General features: G+C 48.3%; 1 protein-coding gene across 1 annotated transcript in view; it reads left to right on the top strand.

Moving 5' to 3' along the window:
• The window catches only part of LOC138447652 (neurogenic locus notch homolog protein 3-like), a 536,025-nt gene that overhangs the window by 325,340 nt on the left and 184,578 nt on the right, over nucleotides 1-26,107 (top strand). The window contains exons 14-15 of the mRNA XM_069603876.1: nucleotides 6,648-6,793; nucleotides 21,176-21,289. Coding sequence (XP_069459977.1) covers nucleotides 6,648-6,793; nucleotides 21,176-21,289 — 260 coding nt within the window. The remainder of the gene's footprint in view (nucleotides 1-6,647; nucleotides 6,794-21,175; nucleotides 21,290-26,107) is intronic.

The following is a 26,107-nucleotide window of genomic DNA, read 5'->3' as shown; positions in this document are numbered from 1 at the left end:
TCGATCTGAATACTTGTGATTGTAGACCTCTGTGTAACAACAACCACCTTACAGCTCACATTCCATCTTGAGATAAGCCTGGCTGCTCAGCTTGCTACCAAAAATTGTGTGGTACAGACTTATACCAAAGGTTGGTTTTGCTTACACCTGTAGTCATAGTTGTGTCTAGTGGTCCCAGAGGGTACTTTATCCAGCATGGGGTCTGGCATGGATTCACATGCTCATGAATATTCCCCGTCAGGCTGGGAATCCTCGGTAAAGAAAAAAAATCAGTATCCGTTTCGTTTCTGATCAGTCTTTCTTAGTAACCAATCGCGGGTCTCTGGGTCATACTGCCCCCAGCCAATGACTGCCCTCTCCCTTAGCCCCGCCCCTGGCAGCCATCCTCAGATTTTTACTGCACGTTCAAGTGTTGGGAGTCCTCGTGCTATGGCTCTCAAGCTTTTACTGCGTTCGCGTTTTTTCAAGAGATTTTTTCATTTTTTTTCGGTCAATCGAGCCTCAAGCTCCACCGTTTCTACTTCCAATCAACGAGGACCCGTTTCGGAATTTTCTACGCCCCTCAAGGGCGAGGTTTTCGTCGAGTTACGCTTCTCGGAGGATTCCAGAAGTTTGAGGCCTACCTCGTGGTCATGGCCCAGGAGAAAGGAAGTTAGACACCCGGATCCAAGCTGTTTAGGAACTGCCCTGGATGCAGATTACAGAATGTGTTCAAGGAGGACGAGCATTCAAGATGCCTCTACTGCCTTTACGGAGACAAAACGCACGTGGAGAAGGACTGTGCGTTTTGCATGAACATGACGGATCGGACTATGAGGGATCGTCGGACCCGTCTCGCCAGCTGACTGGAAGGAAAGAGCCCAGCAGGTGAGAAATACTAGTCCAAGCGGTCTTCTAACTCCTGTGAGGGTGCTTTGGAGACGGGGGCCCAACAGCTGGCAAAGCACCATGAGTCAGAGGGCAGCGGGAGCGCTGAACGGTTGGGCTCCTCGGCTGCCAGGCAGGGCGCACCTTCATCAGCGCCATCAACCACGAGCCAACGCTCTGGCTCAGGGAAGAGAAAGTCAGAGAACCCGGCTAAGCTTCTGGAGTGGCCCCGGTCGATCTCGAAGGAACCAGCCAAGGGGGAGCGAGGCAGTGACCCTCCCCCCAAGGTGAAGGCCTTAAGCACACCTAAGGTGGTGAAGGCCTTGATTCACCCAGCTAAGGCCTCTACCGAGGTAGTTGCGACGGCCCTGGCGAAGCCTGTGGAGGCTACCCCAGTGGAGGCGACCTCAGGGCCCAGAGTTTCCCTGCCACCGTGGAGGGAATCCTCTTTTCAGCCCATCGAGAAGACCCCGGTGGAAAAAGAGGGGGAGGGGCGGTGGCCGTTACGGACACAGCCTCCGAGGAGGAGTTGGTGGAAGTCGTGGAGGGCCTTAACAGGAAGTTTAGGGAGGCCCCGTCCCACGGGAGGAATCACGACGAGGGGGACGGAGAAAGTGATGGTGGAGCTGACGAGGCTCCCGTGGAGGAAGAGCAACCATTGCGCCTGTCGCAACCCGAACCACAAGACAACTCTGTGGCCATTTTGATGGCAATCCAAACCTTATGCACGGTGATGAGGACGAGATTGCCCCTAGCCCCAACCGACAACCCAGCGGAACCGGGCCCGTCGGGAAGCCCTCCAAACAAGAGGAGGAGAGTTCATCCACCCCCACCCTTCCAGCCCTCACGGCATTCTCAGCTGGTGTCTCCTTCTCCTTCCCCTATCCCTGGGGATGACACGGGAACAGATACGGCCACGACGGGGACGGATGACGGTGGTGACGATGAGACGGACCTCCTCCCATCACCACCTCCTCGGGCCTTCCATGCCATGATTGCCAGGGCATCCAAGCTTTTCCAGCTCTGCCCCGAAGAACAAAAGGAAGGAAGGATTACTCTACCAACAGCGCGTGGCCAAAAGGAAGACGGTGCTTGCGGTGCCGTTGCTGGATGACATCTGGGATGAGGGACTTGTTCTTCTGAAGAACCCATCCATGACACCTGCCAAGAGGGACCGGTACGAGAATTACCGGGTCCTCGAGGCCGTCCCCTTGTGCCTTTGGGCACAACCGACACTGGATTCGGTCGTCTCGATAGCAGCCAAGAAGAAAGCAGGGGGGGGCCTCGGCCTCAACTTCTACTTCCCCACCGGACGGCGAAGGAAAGAAACTGGACGTCATGGGACGACGAGTCATCTCTTCGGCGACGACGATTAAGGCGTCCAACGCCCTGGCTATTTTGGCCCGCTACGACGGAGTTGTGGTACAAGATCGCCCCCCTGTTGGACTTCCTACCGGACGACAAGAGGACAGAGGCCCTGGCCATCCTACAGGAAGGTGAGGTGGCGTCGGACCACGCCATAATGGTAGCCACGGACATTGCCGACACCGGGTTCTGCCAGTTGGGCAACAGTGTTTGCCTTCGGCGGCGGGTGTGGCTCAAGGCGACGGATTTCCGCCAAGACGTGCAAGCCATGGTTTTGGACATGCCCTTCGACGGGAACAATCTGTTTGGCAAGACAGTGGATGATTCACTGCAGACCATCACACGGAGACGGCTCAGGCTTTGGGAGTTCTGCAGAGACGACGGCCGCCCTTTCGGAACTCCGGAGGCAAGCAAGGTGCCTCCAAAGGATTCGACGGCGGCTCCTCGGCATACTGTTAGGCGGCCCGCTCCTCATTGCAGGAAGCCTATAGGGGACGAGGCAAGTCAGGTGGATCTCGCAGTCCTCGCCAGGGAGGCCAAGGTGGCAAGGCCGCTGCCAAGCAAGATTGAACCGGCTGTTGCGTCAGGCCCCCACCGGAGCACCCCGGTGGGAGGCCGGCTGACGAAGTTCGTCAGCGCGTGGGAGTCCATCTCCGACCGTTGGGTGCTGGATGCCCTGGCCCACGGGCACACTCTCGAATTTCTAAAGAAGTGTCCCCACATTCCTCCCGTGGCCAGGAAGGAAAACCACGTCCCTCAACTGCTGTTAAAGGCAAGGGCGATGCTCAAAGGAGCAATCGAGCTCGTCCCAAGGAGGCTCTGGGGCTCCGGAGTATACTCCAGATACTTCCTCGTCGGAAAGAAGACAGGAGGATGGTGTCCCATCCAGGACCTCCGTCGACTAAACAAATACATCAATGCACAGAAGTTCCGGATGGTCACCCTCCAGCACGTGCTGGGACAGCTGGAGGAAGGCGACTTCCTATCGTCGTTGGATTTGGAGGATGCATACTTTCGCATCCCCATTCTAAAAGGACACTGAATGTTTCTCAGGTTCGTAGTCCAAGGACGGCACTACCAGTTCAAGGGCCTCCCATTCGGATTGAAGTCGGCGCCCAGGGTATTCACTAAGTGCCTAGCACCAGCACAGCTGCGCCTGCAGTGGATCCATGTCTACCCCTACCTGGACGATTGGCTCATCCAAGCAAGGACAAGGGAACTTGCCGTCAAACACACAGCGAAGACCGTCCGGCTGGTCACGGACCTGGGATTCTCCATCAACTGCCCCAAATCCCACCTGGTCCCGTCGCACTGTTTCTGGGGAGCCAAGCTCGACACAGCGCAATTGGCCTCGCCGTCGGAGGAAAAGACGAAGGCCATCCTGGGTAAGGTGCAGCGTCTGCTGGCCACGGACATGACCATGGTCCATCAAGTCCCTTCTCGGAATTATGTCCTCTGCATCTATCTGGTGCACCTGTGCAGGCTTTGGATGCGTCCCCTACAGGAGTACCTCGACGCCCGTTGGCTGCAAGCGGCGGGCGCTTCGAGGACAGGATCTCGCTCAACGAGGTTTTCCGCCAAGCAATCCGGTGGTGGGGCACCTGCGCGTATCACGCGGAGGGCACGGTCTTTCAGATGCGAGCACACCAGGTGACCGTGACGACGGATGCCTCCCTTGAGGGGTGGAGAGCGCACACCGGAGATCTTCACGCGAGAGGCCTTTGGCTCCCGGAGGAGAGGCTGCTCCACATCAACATACTGGAGCTCCGAGCAGTGTTGTGGACCCTCGGGTCGTTCCTCCCGTCCATCAAGGACATGGTGGTGAGGACACCACAATGTTCTACATCCAGAAGCAGGGAGGAACCAGATCCCCAGCCCTATCCAAGGAAGCCCAGGATCTGTGGCATTGGGCCGTTGCCCAGGGGATGTTTCTGGTGCTCTTTCATCTAGCAGGGATACAAAACACCATCGCCGACTCACTCAGCAGGGAGCTGTGCTGGGAGCTGGGGACTATGCCAGGATCAAGTGGCTCTACTCTTCCAGCGATGGGGCAAACCCCAGATCGAATTGTTCGCGACGAACTCCAAGTGCCAGAGGTTCGCCAGCAGGTTTCCCCAGCCGAGGAGCATGGGAGATGCTTTCTCGTTCCCCTGGGACGGCCTGTTCCTGTATGCGTTCCCTGCGTTGCTGTTGCTGCTCCGATTCGTCAACCAACTCAAGAGGTCCTGGTGCAGGATGATCCTTGTCGCACCGGCGTGGCCGAGACAGATCTGGTTCCCAGACCTTCTGGACTTGTCAGCGTCCCCACCAGTCAAACTGTCGACGGACGCAGATCTTCTCTCCAGAGAGGGAGGCGCCATCCTTCATCCTGACCCGGAGTCGCTGAACTTGCAGGCCTGGCTCCTGCAGCACTAGAGTTTGGAGGGTACGATATCCCGGCGGACTGCAAGGAGGCTCTTGCAAAGGCCAGGGCGTCCTCAACTCTCAAGTGCTACGGACACAAAAGGAAGAGGTTTTCTGTCTGGTGCCATGCACAGAAGTTTAACCCTCTATGGATTACGGCCCCTCAGGTGCTACCGTACCTACTGTCGCTGGCCAAGGTGGGACTAGCGCATGCTTCCATCAAGATGCACCTAGCAGCGATTTCCCGATGCACCAGAACTACAGGACGGCCATCCCTGTGGTCTCATCGCTTGGTGAAGGAATTTATGAAAGGACTGTTCTGTTCGTTCCTGCCGGTGAAGGTTCCGGCGGAGTTCAACGTGGTGCTGACCAGGCTCATGGGGCCGCCAGTCGAGCCTCTGCATTCGGCACCATTGAAGTTCCTGTTATGGAAGACAGCATTTCTTGTGGCCATCACCTCCGCACGACGAGTGGGAGAGATCCAGGCCCTATCCTGCAAGCCTCCATACTTGACGTTTCACGAGACGAGGGTGGTGCTGAGGACACACCCCTCCTTTATGCCCAAGGTGCCGTTGGACTTCCACCTCAACGAGCCCTTGGTGTTACCAGTTTTCTTCCCGACGCCTTCGTCGCCGGCCGAGAGGACTTTGCACTCGCTGGATGTAGCTAGAGCGCTGAAGTTCTACGTGGACCTCACAAAGAGTTTTCGGAAGACATCCCAGCTGTTTGTGAACTTTGGTCCTGTGAACCAAGGAAAGGCCCTCTCGAAGGCTTCCATTTTCAGATGGCTCTCCGGCTGCATCATGCACTGTCACCGGTTGGCAAACCGACCGTTGACCGGCCGTCTGAGAGCCCATTCGACCAGAGCGATCGCTGCTACCACAGCGTTCTTGTCTGGTGTGCCCCTGCTGGACATCTGCTTGGCTGCTACGTGGAGGTCGACGCACACCTTTACGAGATTCTACTGCGTCGACCGGGATTCCAGGGAGGAGTCCAGAGTCGGCCAAGCAGTGCTGCGCAACCTGTTCGCCTGAAGGTGGGCCTTGTGAGGAGGTAAGAGTTGCTTAATGTTGAGTTTATGTGATGCTTAATATTGAGCCTTTGCCACCTCCCGTGGTTGTGCATGTGTGTACTGCTATCTATTCTTATATTCATGAGCATGTGAATCCATGCCAGACCCCATGCCTACCTGTAACTGTTGTTCTCAGCATGGGTCTGGCATGGATTCACATGCGAACCCTCCCTCCTACCCCTCTGTGGCTCTTGGACCTCCACCTCACATAGCCCGGGGGTTGGATTACTGTTTGCAGGGATCACACAAAACAAGGTGCCAAAAAGGAGCCATCTCGTCCTTGGCACTGCGTATGCAATTCCAATGACGAGATATCTAGTCTTTGGCACTTAAGGGGTTAATAAAGATTTTTGTCTTATTGCAATATTCGAGAACATAAGTAATGCTTTGCATTATATGTAGTCACACTAGATTCGCTAATCGGATTTTCAGATACACAAATTATTTCATGATATTGTAGTAAATGTAACTTTTTTACTAACCGATTCATTTCTGTTTCTTGAGCTATGCGTGCATTTTAATCGGTATCCATTATGTATTTTCATTTTATTTTTGCACTATGGGATAAAGAACTTAAGACGTACTAGTTGTGGTTAAGTATTTGGTGCATTTTTATTACATTTGTGCTCTTTATTCTTTTTGAAAACTTTTACTTTTCTAAAAATGAACGCTGCTAATGCAAACCCATTGTGCGAGCTGCTTTCCTGTGCCATTGAGCAGACACATTATGGGATTTGAAAATCACATTTGCTTGTGTTTTTGTATTTTTCATTTAAAGGTTGCCATAAGGTGCTATTATATTACCCTTATCACCAACAATGAACTATCAATGTGACATTTACTGACATACGTCACTTTTCCTCAAGCAGTTCTCAGTTCTAGGATACAGGAGCAAAGCACACTTTCTTTGACAGATGTATGTTTGCATTTATATTTTCAGGTACAAGTGTGATTGTGAGCCAGGCTGGGCAGGTACCAATTGTGATCTTAACAAGAATGAGTGTGATTCAAATCCTTGCCAAAATGGAGGTTCCTGTACTGACTATGTGAACGGCTATCGATGCAAATGCAAAGAGGGCTTTCAAGGTGTGTATTCTCAAGTCTTTTATTTTCCTCACTGGAATCCCAAATAGTGCCACAATATACCAGGGCTTAAGGTATACAGATGCGAATGCTGCTCTCAGGGCTCCAGGTAAGGGTTAGTAATGATTATTTTATGCTCCAATTCTTGAAGTTGGAATCTAAATACTGAAAGTAACCCGCAGTCCCAATGGCAGTGTTAGTCTAAACCTAATTGTACTTGCCTAACAGGCTCTTTTGGTAATTCATGCTTTCTTGCCCATCTAATTCAAAATGCATTTGTGCTATGTGTTAGTTTCCTTAGTTTATGTTGAGTGTGGTTTTACTCCAGATTTATTATTGGGCGTACTTGCCTGCTTTTAGTGAGCAGAAAACGCTGGTATCTGTAGGGCTTGCTGCTACCTTTGCTATCAAATTGTAGTACAGTACTATTTACATGCTGTGTTGGGAGCTTTTAAATAACCATTGTTCAATAGGAATTTAATGGTGGCATGTACAAACTGTTGTTGGAATTGTAAATTGTAACTGGTTATTTATAACGCGCTTAATACCCAGAGGTTTCTAAGCGCGGACCCGGGTATCGAACCTGTATTGCTCCGCATCGTCTTGCATTCAAGACGAGCGCGTTGCCCCTGAGCTATTCTCCCGAGACCCCCAGGTTGGAGTCCTCTATGTGCTGGCTTGTATCTAGGTGCTAGACCCACCATTACAATGGAAACCTTGTTTTAGGGACAGGTTTTCTAAAGTCCAAGCTTTAGCTTGGTACAAAGAAATTGTAGCATGCATTGGTCCAAAGAGAAAAGATGTATTGTAAAAAGGGTTTGTTTAAATAAAAGTAGGCCAAATCAATCTTGGAAGTAATATAACATAATATATGAACGAAATTATGAAAACCAACTCAATACATATGGATTACCCTGTGGGAGACTGCACCATCCTTGTCCCCTTTGCAATAGGTAACCCAACCTTTGGTATAGGCCTGTACTAGACCAGTTGGTAGAGTGACTGAGCAGCCAGGCTTCTCTCAAGAGAGGCAAATGTGAGCATAGGGTTGTAGCATAGAGATTCACAGTGACAAGTATTCAAATAACACTTGTGCTCAAGGTTTCTTGATTAAAATAATGATTTATTCATTTAATTCAGGGCAAAAGGAAATGTTTAGAGAAGGAAACAATGGTTAACAAGTTTCTCTAACAGGTAAGCACTTTAAAATCCCCCTATGAAATATAGGTTAACCATTTCCCAGCAATACAAGTATAGTATGTATGACATTTTGGGGGGACAGATCGACAGAGTCGGAGGGTAAGAAGAGTCTGCATGGAGCCAGGATAGCCAATTTCAATGGAGCAAAGTCTAGGGGAGCTGAGGCACTTCTTGAAGATAGCACAAAAGTCTTGCACACGGTTTTGTTGTAAAAGGAATCGCTGTTGGGCCACAAGCTGGGAGGCAAAGCTGCAAACAAATCTGCAATGGGTAGAAAGTGCAAGTCCCAAATGACAGCAAGCAAGCTACACACAAGAGATAAGTACACAGTACATTTAGTCTCAAGAAAAGGTTGCAGCTGGCTTCTGTTCCTGTTGTAGTCCTGCAGATCCTGGTGTTCCTGAGCCTCAGTCGTGGGGACAAAAGGGAGGATGACTGGGGCTCCTGCATTAGTTTGAAGGTTGGCGGCAGCATTGGGCACACTTCAGATCAGCTGCACTTCACGGTTTCAGCTACTCGCAAATAGCACCACTGCGGTTCTTGGACACCTTGTGGACTTTCCTTGCTTCTGGGGTCCTGCACTATGAAGTGGCTCAGGCTTGGTTAGTCCTGCTTCGAGGGATTCCGGAGGATCTTCCTAGAGCTCGGGTCCAGCTTGAAGGCGATGCACTCGTCCTGGTGGCAGCAGGCTTCTCTTCCAGTTTATTCTTTGGTTCCTTTGTCCAGTGGTCGACTCTGCCTTCCTTGCAAAAGACCTTACCTTTAATGCAATTCTCTCCCATTCATTCGCAGCTTAGCTGTCACACAGAAGGGTGGCTGTCCTCCAAGTACAGACAGCCAGCCAATCACCTTTGGGTGCATTACTGTATCCAAGGAGGCTAAGCACGGAGGTCCGGGAACCTCCCTCACTCCCTGCCCTTTCAGACACGCTGAAGCCAGAGGCGGGCTTCACCAGTGAATCCGCCAAAGACGAAACAAACAAGGGACCAAACCTCATTTGGCGCGCACAGTAAATCTCACGAAGGACCTTCCAACAAGAAATGCTGAAAAGACACCCGGGACCATTTAGCTGCGAATGTAGCCTACAGTAAAAATGCACAATGGGTGAAAATAAATAAACCAGTGCCAGCAGACATTAATTGTAGAAAGGGTAACATAAAAATGTTACATGAGAAGGTAGACAAAGTGGATAGTAAGTAACCCCTCCAGCACTCCATGTATGATGGTGAGTGCTGTCTCTACAAAGAGAAGAGGGTAAGTAAAGTCAATTTCACTTTACTACTCTTGGAAACCGTAGTTTATCCAAGAGAAGGTATTTAAACCTTAGCAGAAATCCAAACGACTTTCTGTGACACTGCACTGTGGGTGCTATGTGTCACAATACAAAAAGATGCCTATGGAGTTTGTCAGACTCCAAAACCAAATGAAACGCAGGGTTCAAATCAAAGACCGTCATGAGAGACTGGGAAAAAGGGCTTGCTCTTTGTGGGATAAAAATTAAAAGTCCAGCAAAAGAGCTGGGGGTCTCTAAGGTAGAAGGGAATTAACAAGGAAATGAGAATCCTCCCTAACACTCTCCCCACTAGTTTGGTCAATTTTTTCAAGAGCCATCAAAGAGAATTTCCCCTCCCGCTAAAGCATTTTTTCACACTGGGTATATCATCGAAAAATTCAACGTAATATGAGCACATGCACATGATCTCCTTCTTCTACAGGTTTAAATACAAACGTGACTGGGTACAATATTTTACACCTCACTATTTTAATTGATGGTTTTGTGTATGTGCTGTAATCGAACACCCAGGCCCTGCAATAATTGCATAGGCCCAGGAACTGCTGCATTTGCCTCACTGTATTTGGCTTTGGTGTCTTCATGATAGTCTCAGCTCTTTCAGGTGTCCTTTTCTTTCCTTCATGTGAAATGAACTGACATTTGTACAACACCTGTTGGGTAAGATTTTCATTGAACTGGTAAATCTTCCTGACCTGGATCAACCCCAGAACTTTTTGCTTTACTAGTGGGATATTTTTCCTTAATACCACCGAGTGGGAACCTTTTTCCACACTCACAGAATCTTTTACTCTTTTTACGGGTGTAATCTTTTTGACTCTCCATAGTGTTTTTTAAAGTTATCCTCTTTAGCAACTTATTGGCAATGCATGACTGTTGCTGGGTTTCCCTAGGGGCTCCCCTTTTAACTTTCTCTGGCTAACCTTGAGAGAACTACAGTTCCCAAGGGAAGAAAGGATCTTTGGATCCCTTTTACATTTTATTTAGTGAAACCAGCACACCCCTCCTTATGTAGAGTGCTGGGGAGATGTAATGTATCCACTTTCACACTAAAACTGTAACAATTCTGTTACAGGGACAAGCTTATCTTTAATGGCTGGTGGCAGTAATATCTTGTATTTGTGCAGCACCTTTACCGCGTGCTGTGTTCACAGCTCCAGTACATGCACCTAAGGGTGCTCATTTTACCAAAATGGGCCCTGTCTTTTGTCACCATTTTAGTGTTTCTTGTCCTTTCTTGTTCCTTCCCCTGACATCCAGGGCGGAAAAATTCCTTTGTGTGATTTTGATCTTCGGCAGGAGTCCCCTGGACTCCCCGCACAGGCTCCAGTCTGTCTGTGAAGGCAGGAAGTGAGGGAGCAGTCAAACTCTGCCGCCCTTTGTTTTCCCCCTTGCCTGAATGGGGACAAATCACAGTGGGGGTTTGGCTGTCATGATTTGGACAACCAGACTGCCCCTTCTAGGAAAATGCAGTGAGAGAATGCAGAAGTTGTGTTGTAATTCCTGTTAAATACTGTAAAGCTGGAAGCTGAAGACCAGTCGACCACTAGAACTGAAACCGAAATGGATGATGAAGGAAACACAGCAGAAACGATTTCCAGCAACCGGACAGCCTGCTGTGTAACCTGAGCCTGCTGAAGCCCTTGCTTCCAATCGACCTGGGGACTCCGAAGATGACGACCCTGACCCAGAGCCTGGTGACACCCACTAGACTCAAGAAGACCTGAATTTTGAGACATCCCACACGTTGCTGCGACCTTGAGTTGCCGCAATATCCCAATACCCTGGGACCTCAAGCCACTGTGCGGTGCATGGTCTTCCAAATTCATAATCTCGCTGAAACTTCATGGGCATCCTGGTGGATCTCCTGAGACACAAAATCCGAAAAGTCACCTCAACAGAGTACTGGACCTTTGTAACGACGAGAATTCAACAGCGATTTTCTGTCTTCTGAGCTCCTTGAAAAGGCACCAAATCTGCAGAACCGCTTTAACCATCTCAAAGGGAGAAGGTGTCTTTGCAGGGGCTTCTCGATCGATACAAATTTTGAGTTTCAGCACACCCTCTCCAGGTAGTCCTCAAAATCCAACAAAGTTGCTGGGGGTCTCTAAGGTGGAGGGAATTAGCATATTTCTGCGAATTCTCCTTAACGTATGCTTACCTGGAAGGCTTGGGAGCCCACACAAGATGTCTGCACGCCAGAGGCCAGTGGCTGCTGGCGGAGGAGCATCCCCATATCAACCTCCTGGAGCTACGGGAAATTTTCTGGGCCCTCAAGTCATTCCTTCTGTCTCTGAAGGGCAAGGTGGTGAGCATCTTCACGGACAACACCACCATGATCTACAAAAGGAAACAAGGGGGCACTCTATCCCGACGCTCTCCAGGGAAGCGCAGGACTTGTGGCACTGGGCCATCAGACAAGACATTTTCCTTGTCCCTCTTCACCTAACAGGAGTCAAGTACCCCATTGCAGATTCCCTCAGCAGGGAACTGCGCTCCTGCCACGAGTGGGAACTTCGGCAGGACCAGATGCAGGAGGACCACATCTTCGCCAAGTGGGGCAGGCCCCGGATCAATCGGTTTGCGACAGCAGCAAATTCCAAATGCCAGATGTTTGCCAGCAGATTCCACCACTTGAGGAGCCTGGGGGACTCATTCTCCTTCCGGTGGGAGGGGATGTTTCTGTGAGCGTTTCCCCAGTTACCTCTCATGCTACGAGTCCTCAATACACTCCGTGTCAGTGGAGGATGATATTAATCGCTCCGGTGTGGCTGAGGCAGATTTGGTACCCAGACCTTCTCAGCCTGTCGGTGTCCCCTCTAATCAAGCTACCTGTGGTCCCGGACCTTCTCGCGAGGGAAGGAGGCACAGTCCTGCATCACATCGCTCAACCTGCGGGTTTGGCTCCTGCAGCCCTACAGTTTGGAGGATATGAGTTGCCTGCAGACTGCAAGGAGGTACTCGCCAAAGCCAGGGTGGAGTTGACTTTTAAGTGCTACGGTCACAAGTGTAAGCATTTCACTATGTGGTGCCGCTTGCAGAAGATAACCCTGCAGATTCTTCGATATTTGCTATCTTTGGCCATGGCCAGACTGGCGCATGCCTCGATCAAGGTATATCTTGTGGCTATCTCCTGCTACACCAGGTCTCCAAGAAAGGTCTTCACTTTGAGGAATTCGTTGACGAGACCAAACTACTTTTCCGTTATTTCCTGCCAGTGAAGGCTCCTGCCCTGGCGTAGCAGACTCAACGTGGTGCTGACATGGCTCATGGGTGGGGGGGGAGCCCCTTCGTGCCTATGCATCAGGCCCCTTTCGTGTTCCTCTCGTGGAAAAACGGCTTTCCTGGTGGCCATCACCTCTGCAAGTTCCAGAGCTAAGAGTCAATTGATTTCTATTGATCCTCGCCACCTCCCATGGTTATGTTGTACTGCTGTGTATTTGTTATTCATGAGCTTGTGAATCCATGGCAGACCGCATGCTGGAGAAGGAGCAAGTTAGTTACCTGCAACTATTGTGCTCCAGCATGGGTCTGGCATGGATTCACAACCTTCCTTGCTCATCCTCCCTCAACCGCTTTTCTTGTTCCCTATCTTTCTTTTTCTTGCTCGTCTTCCCTTTGCCTAACCTCCTCGATGCTCTTTCCATCTAACTTGAGTAGTTTGTTTGTTTTATTCACTTATAATGCGCACCAGACCTGAAGGTAGCCGGGCGCAGCAGTACAGAAAATGCGAAGCTTAAGTTACAGGATAGGGTCATGGGTTACATACAGAATACAAGATACAGTATATTACAGTAGACGGCAATTACAGTTTACGATAAAGCATTGAGTACAAAGTACAATGAGGACAGTATATGTACAGGCACTAAATGGACATTAGCTCATCGGCCAGATGAGCAAAGTGAGGAAGTCCATAAGAGCAAAAATAGGCAGGTCAGTAATGTGTCTCTACTAGGGGACTTGTGATGATCAGTAAGCGCTAGTGGGCTAATCACTGGCAGACCGCAGCAGATTAATGTAGTTGGATCTAAATTTTGGGAAGCGTCGCTCCTCACATAAAGGGTGAAGCAGTGAGTTCCATAATTGAGCTGCTCGAACCTGGAAGCTATTCCCCCCCCAAACCCCCCCCGGCCTTAGTTAGCCTAAATCTTGGTATGATGAGGCTATTAGCATCTGAGGTTCTAGCTGGGCGTGTATGGTTTCTTTTTGTAAGTTTGTGAGATAGCCAGTTGTTTTGGCGCCTGATCTTTGAGATATGCGATCTTTTGGACACACCGAGGGCAGCTCGCAGGGCGTTATTTTGTAAAATCTGAATTCGATGGGTGATGGATTTATAGGCTCCAATGTAGAGGGCATTACAATAGTCTAGCCTAGAGAGGATTAATGCTCTCGCTAGGATAAGGCAGTTGTTGTCAGAGAGAAAATGTTTGCCTGCTCTAATAAGCTTACATGTTTAAGCGGTGGTCGATGCCAGAGACTTCACCTGTTTGTCGAAAGAGAGGGTGGCATCGAGATAGAAGCCAAGTGTCTTCACCTCTTTCAACACCTTGATGATATTGCCATCAATCTCAAATGAGGTGTAGTCCCGGCCTAGTTTTTTGAGGTTAGACTGAGTCCCTAGGATGATGAGCTCTGTTTTATCATCATTCAGGCATAGACCTTGGGTTGCCATCCATGCCTGGATGATGATATGTACCCTACTTACCAAGGCCAAATCCTTATTGTAATCCCCGGAAAGTGGTAGGGGAATCAGAGTATCATCTGCATAGTTAGTGTAGGTGATACCGAGAAGGTCCAGATCATCAAAGAGGGGCTTAGTAAATATGTTGTATAGAGTAGGGGAGACACAGGAGCCCTGAGGAACTCCGCAGAGGATGCGGGTCGGGTCAGCCGCTGCCGATGGGAGAACACCCTCATGGTCCTGTCGCTAAGAAAGGATTCAATCCAAATGATGGCCTCTCTGGAGAAATGTGCGGCAGAGTCTAAATGGCTGCTAAGTACCCCATGGTCCACGAGGTCGAATGCCGCCGAGAGGTCCAACAGCAAGAGGAGAGCCATTTGTCCTTTATCTCTTAGGTCATCTATTTGTGCCTTCAAATCAATGAGGGCGGTCTGTGTCGCATTGGACGGAATCCTGATTGGCGCTCTCCTAAGAGTTTGTGGTGTTCAGGAAACTTTGGATTTGATTATAAGCGATCTTATCCAGGATTATGAGCAGAAAAGGAACTGTCATGATAGGATGTTAGTTCGTGGGTATAAGTGGGTCTAGCGTTTGCTTTTTGAGCAGTGGTAGCACCCAAGATTGTTTTAGGTTGGAGGGCACAGTGCCGGACGTGACTGAGGAGTTGACAAGTTTTGCAATGAATGGGGAAAGATCCCTAGCGGCATCTTTTATGAGCTGGGCAGGGCAGGTATCGCCCTGACAGTTTGAAGGCTTGAGAGAGAGGATGACTTTCTCCACCTCAAGGATAGATGTTTTAGACAACATAAATCGTGCAGCTGGGTCCTGTTCCTTTGGAGCATGGTCTATAATTGGGTTGCAAGTCTTAGGTGGTTGTGTGAGGGAGGCTTTTTTTTTGGCTATTTTCGTTTGGAGTAAGGAGATTTTATTTGATGGTGCTTGTTGAATATCAGAGCACCAAGTAGATATCCGGAGTAGGGGTGGGTGACTCTAGTTCCTTGAGGATGGTGAACAGTTGCCTCATGCTAGAATTGGCATTGGATATACGCTTGTTGAATGAGTCCTGCTTGGCTAAATGGATTTCTTTTTTATATTGGGAGGAGATTTCTGTTAGTTTCATTTTATGGTCTTCTGAGGGGATAAGCCTCCAAGCTGTTTCACAACTCCCCTTAAGTAGTCGCAGATCCTTTAGTTCAGGGGTAAACCATTTATTTAGGTGAGATTTAGATTTACTTGGTCTAAGCTTTAGAGGGGTGATGTTGTCAAGGGTGGTTAACATCATTTTGTTATACTCGTTGACTAATGTTTCTGGGTCTAAATGATCCTCTAATCTGTTACGGATGGGTAGAATCACCAGGATCACTTTATCTCTGGAGATGCTCTTTTTATTTCTTGTTAGGCATGGTGGGGCCATGACCGATACTGGCGGAGGTGGTCTAGAGGTAGATAGTTCAAATGCCACGAAGAAGTGGTCTGTCCAGGATTGAGGGACAATGGCTTTGATATTGGCGGTGCAGTATGTAGTATGCTAGCCAATCACGGATTCTCCCTTTGTTGTGAGTGGGTTCTAGAATTTTTTTGCGTTATACCCAGGTTGGAAAGAGTTGGCAATGGTGTTGGCATTTTTATCTAGAGGGTCATTGAAACCCAAGTTGAAGTCCCCTAGGACAAGTAGTTGGGAAGGGGTTTTAAGGTTGTTGGAAAGTAGGTTGAGAATGACCTCCTCAAATGTCCCTATGGGTCCAGGTGGTCTATAGATGAGGTGGATAGTCCGTGTTTGGGAGCTAGCTAAAGGAAGTTTGTTGGTGAGCGCTTCGCATGAATCGGGTGCTATGGTAGGCGTAATTCTCATACCTAAGCTGGTCTTAGCGATGATAGCAATGCCGCCACCGCGCATATTGGTTCTATCTTGCCTGAAAATCGTATAGTCTTCTGGGATTGCTAGGGCGAGTAGGGGTCCTGCTGCGTCATGCAGCCATGACTCTGATAGCGAGGAAGTCCAAGTTATCGAGCACTATCAAATTGCAGATGTCTGTGGCATGTGCCGTTAAGGATCTGGCATTTATTAGCCCTCCTTTGAGGAGGGAGGCAGTCGGATGGGACGGTTCTGTTTTGGTAAGGGTGGGGGAAGGCCTCAGGCTGTTAAGATGGAAGATATTTGCCTTCTGGATGTTAGATCTTTTGTTGGTGGGAGGTAGAGTTCTAGTCGGGGGCTCATGAAGTCTCGAGAGTCTAGCTCGGAGCCTGGAATTTTTGAGTAGACTACATGGGTTACTAGGAAACTCAATTGAGGGACTCAGATCCGGGTGTTACATACTGGTACCGGTAGCTAGGGAGGTCATGGAAGATTTGTTTAGGGCTCTGGTGAGCGCTGTGGGGAAGGTGCAGTTCTCTCTCTGGTGGGTGATGATTAGGAGTAGGTACAATAGCAGGCGACAGGGTGTGCTACTCATAATGTGGAAGCTAAGTTCCAATAGGCACAGTGGGCGGAAAGAGGCTACTTCAAATGGGCACAATGGGCAGAATTCAGCATATGTACAGTGGGCTACAATGGCCAAGTTTCAAATTAGCATAGGCCCATTGGGCTGCAATGACTAGGGTTTGAGTAGCAAGTACTGTAGTATAAAGTCCTGTACTTTAGTGTAATTATTGCGCAAAAGGTTAGGAGATCTATTGGGTCTAACTAAGGAGCAGGTATAGATATCGATGGGCGATAAGGCAATACCTTGGGCCATTAGTTATGGAGCACAGTGTAACAAGCAACTAAGAATATCTTGTCATAGCACATAAAAAGTACCACCTGTCCTCCCAGCCATTCGTTCTGTACAAGCGTTACCTCATGAACCCTATTCTTTTCTCGTTTCCATCTCTTAATTTTTTGGTCTAGATCTGTTCATATATGCAATCTTTGCTGCTTTCTTTATCTCCTATGAACTTACAGGCATCTTTCTTTTGCTCTCTTCTGGACTGTCATCATTACTATAAGCGGGGGGTTCATAAATTGGGGTTACTATAACCTGTCGCTGCTTTGAATTCCTTTAAAGGGTAAAATCCTGTCTTCTCCGCATCTACACTATTAATCTCCGATGGAGTAAGAGCAGCGAGGGCTCAATGCCCTCCCCTTTATGCAAATTAAGCATCCCTTCCTCCTGTACTGGGTCTTCTTTCTCCTCTTGGTACATTTTCCAAAGTTCTAATACTGCCAGTGTTTTCTCTAATTCCTTCCCCTTGTATGCAACGTGCACATATGTGGTCATGTGTTGTAATACTGCTTTTGACAATGATCCCCCTTGTGGCCATGGCATAACATTTTATCAGCTGTGCCCTTTACCTATTCTGCACTGTACTGTTTGAGCTATACTCATGTTGCAGTAATGTTTTACAAAGGTGCATAAGAGTGTCCTCTATAAAGACAAGTCACAAATAACTGTTGATACTTACCAGATCGTTAATAAATCTGTACCCATCTCAAAGCTTATTGCTCACCACTTTTAATCTCAAAACAATAAATATGAGCAAGCACCATTAATCGCTGCTCAATCCTATCTTTCTTCTGATTGAGGCCAATCGTTTACCACACTTAACTCAAACAGCATCCCTTCCAACCTTCACCGTCTATTACCTCTCAAAACTTCATACGTCAAATAATACTCAAAATAATAACAGAATGCACATGAGTAACTTTTGTGTTCACTTTCCCTTTAATCATTTATTGTAAGGTATTCTCTCCTCGCCTCCAATTATATTACCCTGTGCAGGGATTAGGATGTCACCTTACATAGTCCTGACTGCGTATTCTCTTAATATTCCAACTGGAATTTGAGACGTCTTCGATCTCCCTTGAAATAGGATTACTTAGGCATTCCTTTATCTACACAATTTCCAGTTACACAAAGATATCATAATTCCACCCCATTATATTGCCTTTTCCCTTAGCCTACTTGCATCCGTTTAATCAACGGAGCCTTGGGTATCGACTCCTCCTTCAATCCAACCACTTTGCCTTCCATTCAATCCAACCACTTTGCCTTCCATCCGTGGAAACCGAGCAGGGATTTCTTCAAAGAGAGACCTACCCACTGTCTCGGTTCTTCTTGCAAGTTTATTTCTATCGGCCACTCTCCACAGTAAACTCCACGATCTTCCAGCTAATGTCAGAGGATGCCCTATCGCCCAGAATTCTAATCAACCTAGTTTAGATATTAAACCATCTGCACTGCTACCACATGCGCTTATGGCCCTTGGAACGTTACTGGATCGGATTACACCAGAATAATTCTGAGTCCAAATAACTGGACAAACGCAAGAAAATGGCAAGTTACTGTTTTATTAACAATTTTCTTAAAACGGGGAGGTTACAACTAACATCAACGGATGTACGCTCAGGAGCTCAATGATTTTCACAAAATATACAATTTATATACTTCATTATGCATCAGAGTGACGTCAGACTATGTAGCAATAGTGAAAAATCTATCGAGGTTCGGGATTGGTTAAGGGAAACAACTAGATATACAATAATAGGAGCTAGGATTGTTATTGGCTATCGTTTATCAAGTAGACAATTTATGCCTACCTCTTGGGGTCATTTAAGAAAAAAATGTTACTTTGTTTCATTGGTCTTCTAAGCTATAAGGTTCTTCGTTATACTTACTAATACAATTGTTGGCACGCTTGTGCCATGTCTGGAACATTCGGTTCATTTAACAGCACGTAAGCCAAGACCCACGTTCAGGGATATAGGACATGAGGTTAACTCACCACCCAATTAGCCCAACATCTCATCACCCATGCCTTCTGCCATGAAATTGTCTTTGTACTTAGCCTTGCGGAGTATTCTTGTCCTGGGAATGCACGGGAGTGAGGGCACTCGCTAGCATGTCTTGAACTCCAAGTTCAAACTCTATTTCCATCCTTGACTGACGGGACAAGAGACCACGATTTGGTCCATTCTGCAGCTTTTAAGTGCTTAAAACAAATTAAAACTTGCCATCCTTTGTGTTCTTTTTTGCACCTTAACGTGAGTGGATTCATCCTCCGCACACTTGTTCTCTTCAGAGTAGATAGGTGAGCTTGATTTGTAGGAATTTGACTTGAGGCTAAACAGCCTTGCCACGCAGCTACAGCTCCCTGTAATTCTACTGTGACACAGCTTTTCATTCCCCTTTCATGGTTTTTGGCTTATTTCATGATATCAATGACCAGTTTCTATACAATGGCAGCTTCGCCTGCATTCAGTTCACTACTTATAGCTAGCCTATACAATGGCTTTATCGATCTTGCGTTTTAGCGTCTGTACTTTCATTAAACTTCTGTTTTCATCAGCACTTTAACGTGTAATCTTCTTTTCCACTTTGATAGTTCACTCGATTCTGTACTTCATTTGTCCTGTAGGATCCATACAATGTCCTCATTCAGTATATGAAGTCATCAGTTAATTTTCATAGCTTTGTTCATATTCCTTCAGGGAGTTCTTCCTGTAGCCCATCGTCAACTCGAGGGTACATTTGATAGGATTCTCAATGGATATCTCCTTCCAAATACTCGCTGCGGTATTGGTACGATAGCTGATGTCAGACAAGGCACGGTCTCATGTCTCCAATTCAAAGGAGGGGGGGGAGGGGATCTCCTGCAGATGAATATATCTGCCCCTCTGCACAAGACTCCATAATATAAGAACAAAGTATATAAAATACACACTTGCAGTTGTTTCAAAAATAGTGAGTTAAGTGTCTTTGGATCCATGTATGTTCTGATTTTCCTTGTACTGATTTCCAGCCCACAGTCCTCCTCCTAAAATAAACGTGGCTGCTCTGTCAATCTAACAACCTTGTGTAGTACAGGCCTATATTAGAAGTTGGAGCCTTGACACCAAGGGATAAGTCTTGTACAGTAACACCAATTTGACTGTAGAAAAACGTACCTAACAACCAGGAATCCTTGGGTTTGTATATGCTTGTATCGGGCACTGAGAGCGAACTCTAAACAGGAATGATTAGATGTGTAGAAGCACCAGCATCTACACCCATTGTCTTATGTTATGTTATGTTATGTTATGTTAGCCTGAATTAGGTTGGGCCCCATTACATAATCGAATACTGGGAATCTTCCAATGTGTGAATAGTTCACTTTTCCCAAAAAATCTATTGTTTAATATATCGTTAACCTGTTCCACAGGATATACCAGGGGTTAATGTCCCGGCAGCCAGAGTTAGAGTTCAACGAGGGAACTGTTAACGCTATTAGCACCCTGGGTGAACAAAGCAGTAACCCAGGGTGTTAAAAAAAAAAACAAAACACATTTTTATTCGAAGGACGGGACGTGCCCAGCGTCCCGTTCATTGAATGAAAATACTATGACGAGATGGTCTCCATGCTTGTGGAACGGGGGGGGCTCCATACATATCCCCTCTTCAATCTCCATGGCGGCCTGGCAAGCGATATGGGAAATGTGCGGGGAAGCTGCTGTGGCGGGTGGCACCAGCACCAAATCATAGAAGTGGGGTTGGGGGAAGGGGGTTGAGATAGTTAGAAGATGGGGAAGGGTGGGTGGCTCATTGAAGAAGATGGCAGGAGAAGCAGCCATCATGTTGCATGGAATGCAGGCTGCGATCGGGTGATCAGCCTGCAAACCAATGCACCTGATTGGCTGCTTCCTGCCCCGGGTACTAATGAACACAGTGCATGTAGATTGTGGGTGATCGGCTTTGTATTGGAGTATGTACAAGTCAGTGTTTCCTTTAACTGGCAGTTTGATTCAAACCGCTATCTTAGTTTTGCCTATCAGTAATCTTTTGTGGCTATGAAGGTCAATTTTTCTTCAGTTGCTCAGTTACCAATATTGCCTGCCACTTTCTACTCCTAGCATAGTTTTCAGGAAAACATTTCTGCGTGGTCTGTAGTAGATTAAACCTGTTTCAGTCTCCCTTTTCTGTCACTTGTACTAGCCGGGAGGGTGTTGCTGCAGATTAGGTGGTATAGAAGCTTCAGATGTGTGTTGGCTGCATTGAAGTATTCTATTAAACAGTAGTTATAGCCATATTTGCAGTTTTTAAAAATACTGGTACTCAGTAGTCCCTACAGTTACCACCACACTGGCTCCATAGATTTCTGAGATCTATGTATGTGCTTATTTAATTTCTTTATAATTTCCCTCTTTACCACAGATGGGATGATGCAACGTCCTCCATAATTGTTCCTTTTCCACCCACAGGTACCTACTGCCAAACAAACATAAACGACTGTGCATCCAGTCCATGCCTTAACCAAGGGACCTGTGTGGATGGGATTGCAAGCTACAGCTGTCTGTGTGACCTTCCTTATACAGGTATATATACATATATATTTTTAAGCTTCTTTGAGTTTCAGTAAGATCCATCTGGGATAAACCGCCTTCCATGTTGTGCATGAATGAAGGGAATAATCAAACGGCTCTGCTTCTGAACCCAAACTTTCCCATGCCTTCTGTCAATTATGGGTATGCACTCATCGTCATAAGTGTTTTGACTTTCTCACTGATAGAACGGTGGTGGTTTTGTAGTACTATAAATCCAACAATTTATCCTATGCAACCCGGCTGAGGTAATTGTACAGTACAAAAACGGAGTGAAACTCTGGAAAATAAAGCTGCATTGTATATCAGGTGGTCTTTTGTTGGGAGAGTTGTTCTAAACCTGCTTTGGTGTGGGGTTTACAGAAACCAATCTTTAATGGACCAGCAGTAGTTCTATTGATAGATGGACCAAATGTAATTGTAGATGAGACGAAGCCTTCAGGCTTCCTCTTGGGGGTTGTGGGGGTGTTAACAAGAGGTCACAAAGCCCAAATAGCCCTTTAACTGATATTGGTAAAAAAAGTCACTACAGTGATTGTGGTATGCCAAATGCACGGTAACCCAGTTTTAATTGCAATATAGAACTGAGGGGAAAAGCAAGATTAAAAGCCAAGCTCTCACTCCAGAATTCTCCAACGTTACGACAGAAATGTATATAACGCAAATGGGTCATTCTGATGTCCTCCTGATCCCTGAGTTATGTAAACCTAACTACTGCTCATTGGCTCCCTCTACTAAGCTACATATAGAATCCTATATGTCCCAAATAGGGATTGGTCACCCTTATCCAAGATCCCACTCATCAACCTTCCCATAAAGTGTTACTCATACTTTGAAATTATTGTTAGGCCCTAAATTACTTCTGCGGTGAAAAGACATGTGCTCATCGGTGAACAGGCGGTCACACTATCCATGAACTAGCTGCATGATGACATGTATATGTAGTAGAGTGAGGACAAGCATATCACCTTTGGCTGTTATAATTAAACAACCCATGTTATCTCCTGCCACGTTCACAAGGACCTGTTCTTGCAATTGCGTCATCCTGGTCTTGACACGTTTATGAATAATTATATCTTGAGTCATGCTACCACCCTCTTAAACTTTAATCGCGGCAATTGGTTGTCTTTTTAGTCGCATTTGCCTTCCTCTTCAGGCCTAGCCGATCGCAAAGGCATTAATCTGCCAACTACTTCTGAACTTCCTGGGATGTTCAGTCTGTCCCATAGACTTCAAAAGGTCTGCCGTGTTATCGTGACCTATTTTACCTTGACAGCTGGACGCACACAATAGTATTGTCGGGGTGATTTTCCAGGGGGCCGGCAGAGCTGTCCGCGGACCTCCGGGGCTGGGGAGGCCTCAACTCCTCCCGCGTCCCAGGAGTATGAGACAAACCCAAGAGCAAGGTAATAACTGCTGTTTATTAGAGTAACGGCAGGGATACGCTAAGACCGTATGCATTCGGCAAGGCTCTCATCGTTGGTGGGGCTCGCAGGCCTTTTTTACAGCAGTATGAAGCGCTACTTGCAAAGAATCGTCACAAAACCCACCGCCACTTCGGGTTGGTCCCCCGAGTGGTAGGGTTAGTAGAGGTGCCTATGGGATGAAATATTAGTAGATAAGGACAGGTGGTACACTTGGGCTGTCCCTAACAGTTGCTACACCTAAATTGTTACAAGGGGACACTTGGTGATTGGCTAAGGGTAATGGCGTCAGTGATGAGCCCCTTGTATTCTGATTGGTTCTCCCGCGGGCCCCCAAGCCTGGGAGCATCGCCGTTCCCAGCTTGCGGTGTACCTGGCATTGGCAACAATGTGAAACTATGTTTCAAGGGGATTGGGTCCTCCGACATATTCCATATCTATGAAAGTAATCACCACAGCTGTGCTGTTTCGGAATATCTTTCGGCGTCCTACGTCGATACGCTGTCCTCGAGGGCCTCCGTCGAGCCGACGTCACTGGATGTTATAAGTAGGACGCACGACGCCCATAGCCTCTGTTCAATTTCAATTTTTTCCGCGAACGTGTAGCTTTGGAGATCTCGGCGCGCCTCAATTCTACTGAATCCTGTTCTTTCGGTTCTTCGAACATGTTTCTACATTGCTATTGATATGTCTTTGGCTTCTTCCACCCCGCGGTCCGGGTTTAAGAAGTGTCGGGTGTGTGGGTCCAAAATGTCCTTGACGGATACGCACAACTCTTGCCTCTGGTGCCTCAGGGAGGACCATGATATGGATGACTGTCGACTGACAATCGCTCACATCGAAGGCCTTGCGGGAGCATAAGAAGCTGTCGGTCGGTAAGGTGGACAAGTCCCAGAAGTCGCGTTCCACTGGTCTTTCGATGGGCGACTCTCTGCATCGTCGTCGTGAGTCCGGGGGTTCTCGGTCTGGGAGTTGGTCCCGCCATTCTTCTGCCTCTTCGAGGCACTCCAGGAAGCACCATCACAGGTCGCCTTCCCCGGCCTCTTCCGAGGACTCTGCCCGTCGGCAGGTTGCTTGTCCCAACAAGCATTCCACTCCTGAGGAATGGGATTCCTTCCGAAAGGAGATGTTGGCTATTTTTCAATTGCAGGGCTCCGGTCCGTCCGCGCAGTCAGAGGACGCCGGTCGTGGCCGTGCTAGAGACACTGCTCGTACGCCTTTGGGCTCGAGCAGTCGTGACCACCGGGCGCCTTTGAGGTCCCGGTCGGACAAGGATGGTCGCTCTAGACATGCCCATTCCAGGTCCCAGTCCTCGACGCCCTCGAGACCGCGAGAACCTGTGATGTCTTCGAGGAAGATATTGACGCCGGCGGCGCCGAGTTCGTCGACGGACTCTCAAGGCCCCGCCTCCAAGGAAGTTGATGCCATCAGCGCACAGGCTGTCGAGACACGCTCGGGGCTCTGCCCTCGAGGCCCGTGTCTACATCGCTGAAGCTGCCGGCGCCACGCTCGACGCCGATTCACTCGGCGCCTTTTGAGGCGGCCTTGTCGGAGGTACCCCGTGGCACCCCCCAGAAAGGCGCTGGCCAAGGCAAACATGTCTTTGTTCCTTTTTCGGTTCCCTCTTTCCAGCCTCTGGATTATATTTCTGAGGTGGATGAGGGGGTCTGAGGTAGGTGTGGTTCCTAATGAGGTCCCTGATGACATTGTTTCTGGTCATAGCCAGCTTGAGGACCTGCGGCAGTCATTGCATGACGCCAGTGGGCTCGACACCTCTCCGGAGGTGGAATTTGGTAGGCCTGAGCCTGGCACGCATGCCGACGACTCTTATCGACGCCCGATGTCGAGGGTCACGGATTACCTGGGGTGGTCTGCCCCCTTGGGGATTTTCAGCAGGATGACCTGACTGATATCCTGGACCATGGTCCAACAACTGACCCGGTGCTGACATTACATATGGTCTTGCAGAGAAGGGTGGCTGTGGCTTGGACTTCTCCGGAGAGGCTCCCGCGAGTGAGCAAGTCCTTGCCGAAGAAATATCGCCCAGCCAGTGGCGCCCCTGCTACTTGACCACGCACCCCACTCCGGAAAGTTTGGTGGTGCAGGCGGCTACGGCCCCCGCAAAGCAGCCGTCGTACCCTACCATGCCTCCTGATGGGGACGACAAACGTTTTGACGGCTGGGCGAAGAAGGTATTTTCTTCTGGGGGTATGGCGCTTCAGGCTGCTTCCGTTTGTCCCTTGTCTCATTTCACGCACACTCTGTGGAACTGTATTTCCCTAGCGGCTGATCATATTCCCGAAGGGGAGGAACGGGATGGCTACCGTGCAGGATGGCAAGGATGCCATGTGTGAATCCGTTCATTCGAGTCTGGAGATGGTTGATTGCGTCAGCCGGTCCATGGCGGCGAGCACCGTGATACGCAGGTTTGCATGGTTGCGGAAGTTGCCTGTAATTCCATAATTTGAGTTTCAGGGATGTGTGTACCCCTCCTTCATCAACATCTGTCTTACCCCTGCCATCCCCTTATCTTTTAGTTTTTCTGGGAGGGTCCAAATCCCGCCAAAATACGCAGCATGTTTGGCATGTGCGTCTGCTGTTTCATTACCTTTAGAGATGGGGTCATCCCCGTTAGTGTGGGCCTGACACTTCACCAGGGCTATTTCTCTAGGGTCATTAATCACTTCAATCAGTTCAGCAAGTAGGAGGGCATGTTGTACTGGTGTACCATCTGCTCTTCTGAACCCCCTTCGTTGCCATTTTATTAACCCTGAGTGCACTGTCGATGTGACGTATGCACTTGTCCGAATATATAGTTAACCTCTTGTCATTGCTCTCTTTTAGTGCCAAAATTAGGGCCACTAGTTCTGCTGCTTGGGCTGAGTAACGTTGTGGTAGTTGAACACATTTTACTGGTTGGTACATCCAATCCTCTGTCAAAATAATCACTTCTGCTCCTGTCCTTCGTACCCCATCACTCTGGTCAATTGTTGAGGACCCATAAATGTACATTATCTCCACCCTCTAGGGCATTTTCTTGCACTGGAGTATATTTCGATGGCCTGTGTGCAATCATGAGCGTAGTCACCATAGTCTACTACCTCTATGAACCTTGCTGGCTTTACATTACTGCATCTTACAATCTTCAGTTCCGGTCTGGATAAAATGATCTCGTAACCTGATACCCTCTGTGTGGTCAATGTTTTGGGTTTGTTCAGTATTGCAAAGAGGGCATGTTCCACAAACAGTGTGGTGGGGCACCCCATTGTTATGCAGCGGCCAGGCTCTGTTCGCAAGGAAAGTGACCTAACATTACAGGGTCCAAGTGTCCGCTGTAAAATGCTACAAGCTTGTGCCCCATGCTTGTTTTCTGTGTCAGTACTGCCTT

This window comes from Ambystoma mexicanum, chromosome 3q (genome assembly GCF_040938575.1).
Source record: "Ambystoma mexicanum isolate Mex_15411 chromosome 3q, UKY_AmexF1_1, whole genome shotgun sequence".
Classification (NCBI taxonomy): domain Eukaryota; kingdom Metazoa; phylum Chordata; class Amphibia; order Caudata; family Ambystomatidae; genus Ambystoma; species Ambystoma mexicanum.
The sequence above is the reverse complement of the archived record's forward strand: the minus strand, read 5'-3'. Positions and strand labels throughout refer to the sequence as shown.